The sequence below is a fragment of the Chelonoidis abingdonii genome, chromosome 9 (genome assembly GCF_003597395.2).
Source record: "Chelonoidis abingdonii isolate Lonesome George chromosome 9, CheloAbing_2.0, whole genome shotgun sequence".
In the NCBI taxonomy this organism is placed as follows: Eukaryota; Metazoa; Chordata; order Testudines; family Testudinidae; genus Chelonoidis; species Chelonoidis abingdonii.
In genome coordinates, this window is record NC_133777.1 from 51350167 (window position 1) to 51363073 (window position 12907).

The 12907-nt window shown below is 39.9% G+C and overlaps 1 protein-coding gene across 1 annotated transcript in view; it reads left to right on the forward strand.

Annotated features, from left to right (window-relative positions):
* The window catches only part of TBC1D2B (TBC1 domain family member 2B), a 67052-nt gene that overhangs the window by 26721 nt on the left and 27424 nt on the right, over window positions 1–12907 (forward strand). Inside the window, exon 2 of the mRNA XM_032763068.2 lies at window positions 1996–2149. Within this exon, the coding sequence (XP_032618959.1) occupies window positions 1996–2149 (154 nt within the window). The remainder of the gene's footprint in view (window positions 1–1995; window positions 2150–12907) is intronic.

Genomic DNA, 12907 nt, shown 5'->3' on the forward strand with positions numbered 1-12907 from the left:
GCCAAGCCCCCAAAGGGCACAAAACTTCGCCCATAAACAGGCGGCCCACTGTAGCACCCGGCTCGTGTGTATTATAGGCCTGCTACTCACTCCCCCCAAAAAGCCGATCAACGAAAAGCTCACCTCATATGGTCTGTAGCTTGCGTCGTATGATAGACTTTCCATGTTTGTGGGAGGCAGGTTATTGGTCGGTTTGTTCCCTTGCAGACGGTCTTTCTTTCTGATCAGCACTTCCTTCCTTTGTTAGCTCAGTTTGGGCTCAGGAGCCTGCCTGCTAGCAGTGGTCATCTGTTGCTGCTAGACACATTCGTGCACTTGCTGTTAGTTTCTTAGCCAGTAGGTGTGGTATCATGTCTGGTCCAGATCCTGGTTCCAGCTCTTCATGTTTCTTGATCGCTGCTGGATGTCTTCTACTGTGATGTGGTGACTGGTTTCTGTTCTGCGGAGATTGCTCGTGCTCTGTCTCACCGGCTGCAGCCAGCTTATGCAATAGGTGTTACTGAGTCCCTCTCTTTCTCCATATGTTCTTCCAGTATCTAGTTCAGTTGTCTGCTTTGCTGGTTGGCTCGCTCTATTGTGTTGATGCACTGCCACGTCTTCGGAGTACACCTTGGATGGGTTCTTGGAGAGGAAACAGGCATTTACTTTTTTGGCCTCTGCTTCTCTGATGTATCTCCTAGCCTGAGCCAGTGCTGTGAGCTTTGTTTAGCAGTCTCTAGGGCTTCAGATGGAGTCAGCCTTGTATTTTTTCAGTAGCCGAGTCTTATCCTTAATCTTACACCTTCTTAGTTCCACCAGCTGACAACTTCTCGTCCAATCGGCCTTGGATATCCTCCAACCTGCATTTTCCAGGTGGGTGGGTACCATTTCTGATTGCTTGGTTGTTCTTCTTGATCGTGTTAGGCCAAGCATCTCCAGGATTACAGAGGGCATGTAGCGTGATACCATTTCATTTTTGAGTTAATGGTGAGTAGGGTATTTCATGAGGGCTCTATTGGACATCTCTCTACATAGAACATATCTTGAGGGGTACTTCTTCCCACTGAGCCTTGGATCGGTCTCAGGATGACTTAGCTAGTTTCTCCCTGATCTTATGCCTTCATATCAGCTGCTGTGGCTGCTATGCGGAGGTTGGGGCAGTGAAATTTCAGGCTTCAGGTGTGGCTGCCAATGCCACTTGGGTCTCTTTCAAACGGGTCTTCTGTGAGTGTGTATTTGGGCATTGTTATTAGGAGTTGGTCTATGCCAAGCTGTGAGAGCAAGCTTCCTCTTTACTATTTTGAAGCGTTGAGTAACTAGCTGTTTCTCTTAATAAGGGTGGTGATGCGTAGTCTCATTTTGTCCATCCATGATGTCCCACTATTTCGTTTTCATATATCCCCTCTCATTAGGTCTTACTTTGTATTAGCATTCATCAAATTCCAGGTTCTCTCTGTCTACGTTCAGGAATGGTTTGTTCCAGTAGCCCACTTATTGTCAGATTGTCCTGGTTCCTCAACATCTGACGCGGACCTTGTTAATCCGGGCGACGTCCGAGCTGGCATGACTCTCCTAGTTCGTGTCGCTCTCATATTTGAGGTAGGCAGGTGAAGCGTTAGGGGTCTTTTGCCCAAGGACCCCTACTGGAAAGTTGGGTACCAACCGGGATTTGAACCCCAGTCTCTCGTATCAAAGGGCGGTCTCTCGTATCAAAGGGTGGCGCTCTTAACCACTATGCTATCCAGTCGCATATATATAATGAATGAAATGGATTATCATATTTAGTGGAATGTTATTGGCACCTCTGGTCTCTTGGCACTAGAGCCCTGCAAATCTTTATATCCGCGGACCATGTTTGCGGATTACAGATCGGATGTAGATACAAATTTTGTATCCATGTAGGGGTCTACTTGGTATCTCTGTTGTCTTCCCTTTCAATGCAAGTTAAATTATATCCATGCTTGACAAGTGTATCAGTCTCTTTGTTTTTCAGTACTCTCGTCTCTTTTTTTGTAGGCTGCTACCCGTCAGGACATGACATACTGGCTTCAAGAACTTCAACAGAAGAGATGGGAATATTGTAACAACCTTGATGTAGCAAAGAGGGACAGCAGAACTTCACCTACACCCAGTGACTTTTCCAAAGGTCTTGTTGCCAAAGACAATATAGGTAAGTTGAAAACTTAAGATACACATGTGGAGCATGTCGTATTTCTGTTTAGTAAGAGTTTGCCACTATGGTTTTGTTCATGGTACATTTTCTACAGTTTTCCTCCTCGTTTTTTTCCTCCTTTGAAGCGGATTACAAATGTTCTTGTAAAATTTTGCAGAATCGTGTTCTCTCTAAAATCAATATATTTATATTCATTTCTTGTGTTTATAAATGTGCCTCTTAGACATAAATATAAGTTCATATGGCTGTCCTGACTTATTTCAGTCATGGAACATAATGACACTTGGAAGAATAGATTTCGTAAATGGAAGCAAAATGGAGTACCGTTAAGGTTGGGTCACATAGTGTGAAAGACCTCAATTTAAAGGGTATTAATTCATCCTTTTGTTGTCAGAACATCTTAAAATGTGGCATGTTTAGTTTCTTGGCATTTAAAGTCCACTCCCTCAGTGGGAAGGGAGAAAAATCTTTTCAAATGGAAAGAGTCTAGTTGATTGTTTACCTTGGTCAACTACAGCAAGTATTTAAAATTATCTTCTACATTCTGAACAGTTATTACAAATGTAGAAGACCAAATAAAGCTCATCCCTTTACTACTAAGGGCAGTGTATTGGTGTAAACATAATTGCTATGGTCGAGGAGAATAAGCAAAACAAGACTGCTGAAGGCATGTGGTGAGAGAATATTTTGAGTTTAACATAGTTTAAGTTAGGCACCAGTTGTGTTTGATCTTTATTTTTCTTATAATCATTTCTTACTTTTATGTCTCATTAGTTGTACTCACTTAAGATCTATCTCTTTGTAGATAATGAACTTGTTTTATTGTTTTATCTAATCAGTATGTTAAAATTGAAGTGTTTGGGAAACTCCAGTTATGGTGGCATGTTGTGTGCATATTATTTCTATTAAAGAAATAGTGGATTTTTATTGTCCAGGAGAGTGGGCTGGGCAGTACAGGACATGCACGTCTGGGGAAAATCTAAGACTGGGGGGTCTTGGGGTCACCCTGCTGTGTAAATAAGACTGGTGAGAGACAGAGTCTAACCCAAGTGTGGCTGGCAGCCTGCAGTTATACACAAACACTCAGGGTGTGACTTGCATGCTGTGGAAGACAGTTTCTAAGCAGCCCAGGTGGGAATTACTTCAGCAAAGCATTGTAAGGCACTCAAAGTTGCAGGGCCAGGGTGGCATACCTACTCATTAGTCTAGATTGTACCCTGGAATGTCACAGCATGTGCTTAAGTGCTTTGCCAAATCATGGACTTAGTCTCTTGTCCTTTCAAAGCATATACTTTACTAAAAGAGAACCTGATTTCAGGTCTAATCAAATGCCTAATATACGGTGCCCTGAAGAGAGTGACTGGGTATAAACTAATTTACAAAGTACTGCGTGTAGCTGAATAATGCAGTTTCAGAATAGGCCACTTTCATTTTGTGATAATATTCACTTTCTACTGTGTTACTGTGCAACAAGACTTACATGCAGGTAATATATTGTATATTCAGAACTTATTCTGATAGTTGTCCTTATGAAAATATGGAGAGGTGGAAGCAGCTCTAGTTAGTAACCAGCTTTTCATTAGAAGTTTGATGTTTTCTCCCAACCTTTAAGACAGTGAAAGATAATTTGAAGTAAAAAGTTTGCAGGTGTGGTTTGACAGAAAGAGAATATCTTCAGTCAAGCTTAATACAAACCAGGGGTCGGCAACCTTTCAGAAGTGGTGTGCCGAGTTTTTGTTTATTCACGCTAATTTAAGGTTTCCCGTGCCAGTAATACATTTTAACATTTTTAGAAGGTCTCTTCCTATAAGTCTATAATATATAACTAAACTATTGTTGTATGTAAAGTAAATAAGGTATTTAAAATGTTTAAGAAGCTTCATTTAAAATTAAATTAAAATGCAGAGCCCCCTGGACCAGTGGCCAGGACCTGGGCAGTGTAAGTATCACTGAAAATCAGCTCGCATGCCGTCTTTGGCACACATGCTATAGGTTGCCTACCCCTGATATAAACTTTCAGAGATATAAGAGGTCTAGAAAGTACAGCAATGCATTTTTCAAACTTTTATGTTTTTGCTGATGTAGGACAGACACTTCGATTTGGTTTGCTCTTTGATTATTGCAGAAAACTGATACCTTCCATCATATCCAGAAATGGGGAAGTAGATCTTGAAGTAATTCTATTGTATTCCAGATGGGATGTAACAGAAAGCTCCCTTGGGCTAATGCAGTCTTTTAAGGTCAGGTATATTTTTTCAATATTTGGTAAAACTCAAAAGGCATGAAAATTCATTGGCTTAGACTGGTTCATTCCATAGTAACAAGAAATTTAAGCCAAATCCCCCCGCTCCCCAAAGTTCAGATTCTCCTGTTGTCCTGCTGCAGCACTACCCTCTAACCCATTCCCTGCCTACATTTGAGAGAGTAGTTGTAGTTTGACTGTTCTCTACCACAGAGAGTTTGAAAATATGAGATTAGTTATTTTTACTAGGTCTCCCTTTCTTACTACTTGATTAAACTTCTAAAAATAATACATGCCACTTACAAAGATTTACATCTGTAGATTAAGTGCTTTACAATGGGAGGGGATTTTTCCCCTCTGATCAGAGGCTGTAAATTACATCTATAACTTGTAAAAACCTCCTACTGTACTACATACCTTGTAGCAGAATATACAAGCTGCATTACAAAAGTGAGCCTTTAAAAGCAGGTTCAGTTACTAATCATCTGAATGGTGAAATAGTGCTGCTTCAGATCAAGACGCAAATTATGCATTGCAATATCTTTTTTTAAAAAATTTAGATTTAGATTATACGAGAGAAGTAATTTTTCTTTTCTTTCAGTTACTCAGATTTCTAATTTAAACCATTTTAGAGTGAAAAGTAGAGGTTGTCCTACCATTTTGTCTGATGTAGCCTTGACAAGGAGGCATTCTTCTTACTCGTTTCTTTTAATATTCATGTTTATGAAGAAGTGGGCTATGAAAAGCAAATATAGTAACACTACTTTTGTATATCTTGTAATGGAGCCATTGTACTGTTCATGGATGTCAAGTAAATAATTTGTTCATTCCAGTGCATTGAACTTTCAGTTTCTTGGAATTTCATATAGCTTCCATTTTGTTCATTTGGTTCTTAGTTTTTAGGTGATCCAATATTATTGCATTCATCTACATTTAGTTTCTCAGTTAATATTGGTACACTGTGTATTTATAACAAACCCCATATATTTTGACATAACTTGCAACAACTGCTTTCAATGTCAGTAAGCTTTTCACAATTCTGTTTTCAACAGTGCACCATGCCTAATGCTTCATCAATTAAGTATTCATTGAGAAGTTATCACTCTATCTAGCATTAAGACATAAAGGAAGACAACTGAATGGAGATATTTGATATTCAAAATTGCACACCCATATTAAGTAGTAAGAAGCCAATTATCTTAATCTGAGAAAGACAGGATTAAAAGAGAAATAGTTTGAGTATTCTTCTTCACCCTGCCCTGGAGTCTGTGAAAGGTGCTCTGAAGTCTACGAATTCATTGACTAGTGGATAATTTCCTCTGATTATATATCTAACAAAACTGTTGAACAGTGGTAGATGTCTCTCGTTTCAGATTCCCTTCCAGCTAATACGTAACACTGATGTTTAGTTCGTAGAATGGCCAGACACAAAGTTATCTTAATGTTTTAAAGGAGCATGGTTTGGACCCAGTTTCTTTGAATTATTGATATCTTCAAATATATTTCTAGCACCCCAATAGTGATGTTATAATTATGGCTGAGGAGGCATTTTCAATAAGCTCCTATTTTCAAGTTCTATAATAATAATATTTTGGGGGAAATTACTATCTTGAAATTTCTCTTGCTGCGTCTCTGCCCAAGGAAGTGGGTAAGCTTTCTGGAAAACTTTTTGAATAAAAATCCTTTCAGTAAGTGAGTAGTTAATGAAGCACATGAGAACAATTTCTCTATGGCTCTAGGTTCTATGGCCAGCAAAATAGAAATAATTACCAACTTCAGGGATGTTGTGAGGCTTAATTAGTTAATATTTGCAAAGACCCTTGTGGTAAGCTGATGAAAAGTGCTATATAAATGCAAGAAGGTGGCAATTGGAGTTTTTATTTTTACAACTATTGTAGAACACTAGGGAAGAGATGAGATGGAGAGACTGATGTGTGTTTTCTTCATAGAGGGCCTGCTTATGCCGCCTCCTACTGTGGGACCACTCACGGCTTAAGGTACTGTTCAAAGTAATGTGACAGAATGAGGCCCAGACTTTGTATCAACAATTTGTAACCAGGCCAGAGATGAGCAAGGAAATCACTCTCTTTCCACTGCTTCGTGACAGAGGGACAAAGCTACCTCTTCCCCCCCCCCATCACAAAATCCTAGTTAGATGTTTGTTTATATACATCAATATCTATCACTTTATTTGCATATCAGTGTGGTGTTTATTTCCTATTATATATTTAATGGACTGAGCTGTCATCACAGAATTTGTTACTGTCTGGAGTTGAACTCCACCATTCCTCAGTGTTGCCTTAGGAAAATGGCACCCTCCTGTTTGAAATTAGTTTTTAAAAATTTCAGGTGGGATAAGAGGCTTTCATCTGTTTCCATCTTATTTTTTTGCAGCCAAGTTTGTTTTGTATCACAAAAACCATAAGTAAAGTGGAGCTCAACCAGAGCACATCTTACACATTCATCTTTTGACATCCTCCACTGTTTATAATATTGAATTCATTTTTATTTTGACTTTGATATCAAGTACTTGATTAGTAAAGGAAGGTGGTAAAGTTGTAATGAAACCCCAAATGACCTATTGCAGTTATTATTGTTTCCAATAATATTGTGTTACGCATTAATTCCTGCAAAATACTTCATATCTGATGAAATAACTCAAATATTCTGTTTCACCACAAGACTGAAGGATGTGGCCTCTTCTTAAATGTTGGATTGCTTGCTTCAAACTAATAGTGGTGGGGATATGTACTTTTTCTCATTAACTTTTGATCTCCATTATTAGTGCTTTATCTAGTGATCTCCTTAATAGAACAAAAGCTTTAAAGCTACATTTTGTTTTTTACTGGGTCAGATTGTTTGTTTGACAAACCGGGACTGACATTTTTCATTAGCTGTGGAGGTATATGTGGAAACCTTGTCAAAGAAAAGAAATTCATCAAGCTTAACTTTTTCTTTTTTTAAAAAAAAAACAAAAACAAAAAAGGTGTTAAATTTTTTTAAAATAAAACACCACTTTAAAAAAGAGGGAAGATTATGATGAGAACCTAGATAGTTACACAGTAACTTATTTTTCTTGTAGTCCAACAATTGTGTGCATTTTGTGCTAGTGATGAGCCATATATATTTAATTGCTTCAACAAAGGAATGTGCATAAATGTAAATGTGGTTTTAAAATACTTTGCATACATCTTCACCATAGTATAGTGAGGCATATTGTAATTACTATTGCATCTGTCCAAAAACTTCTAGATGTTGAGTAAAGTGACTCACTGTTCAGGTGCAAGATTTGCTTTCCTCCCCAATCAACTTGTATGTGGATGTTTTGGAGTCAAATAGGTACTTGTTAAAAGTGCTAGACTGACACAGGATCCGTACCTTTCTTTAATGGCTCTCAGGTTACCCAGGAGACTGGTCACATTGTCACCCTTACTGCCTCCAGTGTGAAGGAGTCCTGCTTGTGTTTAACTTGGTGTCCATTCCGACACCACCAGCTCGTTAACCACTCAAGGACTTTCCTCTGGGCAATGCTTGCCTTTGTCTTGCATATTAACAATAGTTGCACCCCAGTCCCTGAGTCCCTTTGAAACATTTCCCTGTAGTGTCCAGTCCCTTATCGGCTGAACACCCACAGAAATGCCAGGTTTGCCATCCCCAATGGAACAGAGTACACACCATCTTGTGTGATTCAACTCAGGCTCAGCACCTTGCTTAATATCACAACACTTAGATATATTTATAGTGAAAACAACAAAAGTTTATTGAAGGGTCAAGTGATAGTGAGTAAGAATATTGGAAACAAAAGGTTACATATAAAACAAAATCAATAATGTGCTTTCTAGAGACTACCCTTAAGTAACAGGTTAACCTCCTGTCTAAAGAAGTTTCTCACCCCTGCAGTCCTCTGCAGCATTTTCAGCCACGTTTGGCTGAGATCCCATTTTCATTAATATAAATGCACTGTGAGTTTACTTCCTAGGTGCAGGACAAGGGGATGTCCTCTTTGTCTTCTGCTTATACTCCCTAAAGCTCATTGTCTCTGCTCAGAGACAGTATAACCAGTGGGACTTGTGTTTTCCTATGTGCTCCTTCCCAGTTGACTTCGCATCTCTCTGACTGTATGTAAATTGATATCCTTTGTTAGCTTACTATGCTTAATTTACATTTACAAAGAGGCAAATAAACATCTCTTGTCTGACAGAAAACCTGTTTCTGATAGTGACTCATACCTTGATACAGAATCTAAGACCATATTTTCAGTAGGTATACTGTACCTCCTCGCTTAACGTTGTAGTTATGTTCCTGAAAAATGCTAATTTAAGCGAAATGATTGGATGTTAAGCGAATTCAATTTTCCCATAAGAACTAATGTAAATGGCCGGGGAGGGGCAGGGGGAGAGGCTAGGTTCCAGGGAAATGTTTTTCACCAGACAAGACTCTCTCTTTTTTGTTTATATATGTTAAATTAAACATAAATAAATATAAAAGTTTTAAAAAACAATTTAGTACTGTGTACAGCAATGATGATTGTGAAGCTTGGTTGAGGTGGTGGAGTCAGGAGGTGGAAGAGCGTGGGATATTTCCCAGAGAATGCCTTACTGCTAAATGATGAACTAGCACTCGACCAAGCCCTCAAGGGTTAACACATAGTTGTTAATGTAGCCTCACACTCTACAAGGCAGCACAAAAGGAGGGAGGAGACACAGCATGGCAGAGAGAGACAGAGACTGTGTGTGTGTGTGTGTGTGTGTGTGTGTGTGAGAGAGAGAGAGAGAGAGAGAGAGAAAGATGTGCATTGCCCCTTTAACTACACTGACTCCACTCTAAGAACACTGCCTTTTTACGTAGATCAGCCAATTGAGAAAGCAGCTGCTACCAGCTCCCTCTGTCCTGAGCCCTGTCGTGTCCCCACTCCTTGCTCTGTACAAGGGGAGGGGGACATCCTGACATTAGCACCCCTCTTCCCCCCGCCCCTCCCTGCACAGAAAGCAGGAGGCTCCTGCGAGCAGCTCTAAGGCAGAGGGCAGGAGCAGCACAGGGCAGTGGAAGGAGGGACAGCTTCTACTGCCTGGCAATTGATAGCCTGCTGGGCAGCTGCTGCACAGGGAACTCAGGGAAGCTGATGGGGGGCTGCCGGTTCTAAGCCCCCACCAGCTAGTTCCAACAGGTTGCTCTTTCTGCATTCAGTGGAGAAAGCAGGAGGCTGCCAAACAACATTATATGGCAGCATTGCACAACTTTAAATGAGTATGTTCTCTAATTGATCACCAACGAAACAATGTTAACCAGGACGACGTTAAGTGAGAAGTTACTGTACATAACTCCTTACATAGTGTGACGGGTTGGATCACAAAAACCGCCTTGGGAACTGCCAACTGATGGTCCAAGACTACTTCTGCCCCTGCTTTCCCTGCCAGCCTGGGAATCCAGCACCCTGTCTTGTTGAGCCAGTCTGCTCCAACACAGACCCAGTTCTGAACTACATGCCCCAAAACTGCAGACTTAACTGAACGCCACTTACAGAAGTGTTCCTGTCTTTAACACTCAGACGCCCAACTCCCCCAAATAAATCCATGTAACAGCTGTATACAGGGTAAACTCATAAATTGTTCGCCCTCTATAACACTGATAGAGAGAGATGCACAGCTGCCCCCCCCCCCGTGTATTAATACATACTCTGGATTAATTAATAAGTAAAAAGTGATTTTATTAAATACAGAAAGTAGGATTTAAGTGGTTCCAAGTAGTAAGAGACAGAACAAAGTGAATTACCAAGTAAAACAAAATAGAAAACGCAAGTCTATGTCTAAGAAAACTGAATACAGATAAAACCTCACCAGTTCCAGTAAGCTTCCTTTTACAAACTAGTCTCCTTCTAGTCCGGGTCCAGCAGTCACTCACACCCCCTGTACTTACTGTCCTTTGTTCCAGTCTCTTTCAGGTATCCTTGGAAGTAGAGAGGTTATCGCTTTAGCCAGCTGAAGACAAAATAGAGAGGTCTTCCACAGGCTTAAATAGACTTTCTCTTGTGGGTGGAGACCCCCTCCCCTCTCCTATGCAAAGTCCAGCTTCAAGATGGAGTTTTGGAGTCACATGGACAAGTCACATGTCCATGCATGACTCAGTTTTTATAGGCAGCAGCCATGGCTTATGTGCTACCTTGAAAGTCCTCATGTAGACTTCTTATGTGGATTGGAGCCTCCAAAGATTCATTGTCCCTTAAGTGTTTGCACATTCCTTTCTCAGGAAGCTGACCAAATGCTTTACAAAGGCTACTTAGAAATCAAGCCAGTGCCCAGCCAATATTCCTAACTTCAAGTATAAAAATGATATATGCATACAAAGAGGAGGAATGTATTCAGTAGATATAACATTTACATAGATATGTTACATGGCATATGTAGCATAAAACATATTTCAGTTATATCATATATACATTCATAAGCATATTGTCATGAAGCCTTATGGGGTACACCGTCATACATAGTATCTGTATATATATTTCATAACAATATTGATGACCACTCTGAGCCTGGTTTTCAAATAGAATCATAGATTATCAGGGTTGGAAGGGACCTCAGGAGGTCATCTAGTCCTCATTTAAGACCTCACAAGATAGTCCTTGATGAAACAAAATGTACATACCAGAATCAGGACATTCCTTTCACTCCTTTGCCAGTTGGCATTCAGGGACTCTTGGTGGTCTTCGTCTGTCCACAGAACTGATACAACAAGCGTAGGTACAAGTCTTTCCTGGTTATGTTCTCTTTGAGCTTTGGCTCACAATAACAGACCTACCTTCTGCGCCAGAGAGCAAATAACTTAAAACAAGGTTCAGGTGTTGGCCATAAACTTACAGGGAAATAACACTAAGAAAGATATGGGTGACAATATTACAAGGTTACATGGTAAAGCATGTACACATCTTATTGGTTCCAGGAGCATTTGTGAGATTGGTTTGGTTTTTTTAATATTCCATTGTTCAGAAACAGATTGTGATCATGTACATAAAGTGTTGTAAAGCATACCCAGGAGGAAGTAGAGTTCAGCTTCATTGTTTCACGCAGCCTCATCCTATGCATTTGAGTGATGCTAATGGTACATTATAATTCTTTTGCAATAGCTGGAAGTGTGGCTGTTGGCTGAGATAAAAAAAATCTGCATTTTTCTTCCATTTAAACTTAGCAAAATGTTTAACTTCTGCTGTCCTATATACTGGTAGATCATACAAAGCACTCTTCCAAAGCTGAACGTCACCACTTGGAAAGAACTTGGCCTGGTCTGCTGTAATGAAAAAAGCTGTTGTAGAGTCCCGCAATCAGTAGAATGAACTGAGACTATGGCTGTCAGTGCAGCCTTTCAGCAGCTACATGAGCCTTTGAAAGTCAACTCAGACAGTGTCTATTAAATAAATGCAGCATTGCAGAAGGCAGAAAACATAGGGTATATCTATTCTGCAATTAGACACCTGCACTTGACCTGTGCCAGCTGACTCAGGCTAAGGGGCTCAGGCTAAGGGGCTGATTAATTGAAGTGTTAGACTTTCAGGCTTGGGTTGGAGTCTGAGCTTTAGGACCCCTGTGAGGTAGAGGATCCCAAAGCCCACGCTCCAGTTCGAATATCTACGCTGCCTTTAAACAGCCCTTAGCGTGAGTCCGACGAGCCCATCAGCTGACAGAGCCCAGCTGCAGTTTTTAAATTGCAGTGTAGACATGCCTGTAGTAAGTTCTGGAAAACCATGCTGAAGCAACAATTAAAAGAACATTTTTTGAGAGACTGTCAGACTGCTGACATCATGGATCACAGTATTTCTAGAGAGAAGAAATTAAGCTGTCCTTTTCTGCTTACAATCTTACCTTGTAATTAGTAGCAGATGTTTTTATCATCTGTTGCATGCTATATTTTGTGCCACGTGTCAGAAAACAATTGCAGAATCGAGATAGTTTTCATCATACTGTGTGTCTAACTTTTTTTACACAATGCATGTGTGTAGTTGTTAATTTTTCTATGGAACTTTCATTCATGACTGTAAATGGACTAACTCCACCAAAAAAATGATACTCCGTTTATCCACTCAGGTTGGCCATATGTGGTGCTGCAGGAGCTTGGTATCCACTTTTGTTCATGACCCTAGTAATGTTCTCTACTGTACATTGACCTACAGTAGATAAACCTATGACTGTGTATTTTGTTGTGCATGAGACTGGAAGATGTGTTCCATAATCCCAGCTTTGAGTATTTGGTTTAAGAAGTGAATTACTGTTTGCCAGGAACTATAAAATGCCATCCCAAGTGGCTGCAAGAGTTCATTAATTATACTTTATTCATTGAGTTATGCAACCTAGTTCTCCAAAATGTAATGGAGGAAAAATGTGAGAATGGTTTTAATGTTGTTGTTCTTTCTTCCACCTCATATCTGGCACACAATTTACAGAGTTACTAAAGTTACTTGTAATCTGTTACCATCCAAAACTGCAGTATGATCACAAGTATTCTATAAAAGACTTCAGTTG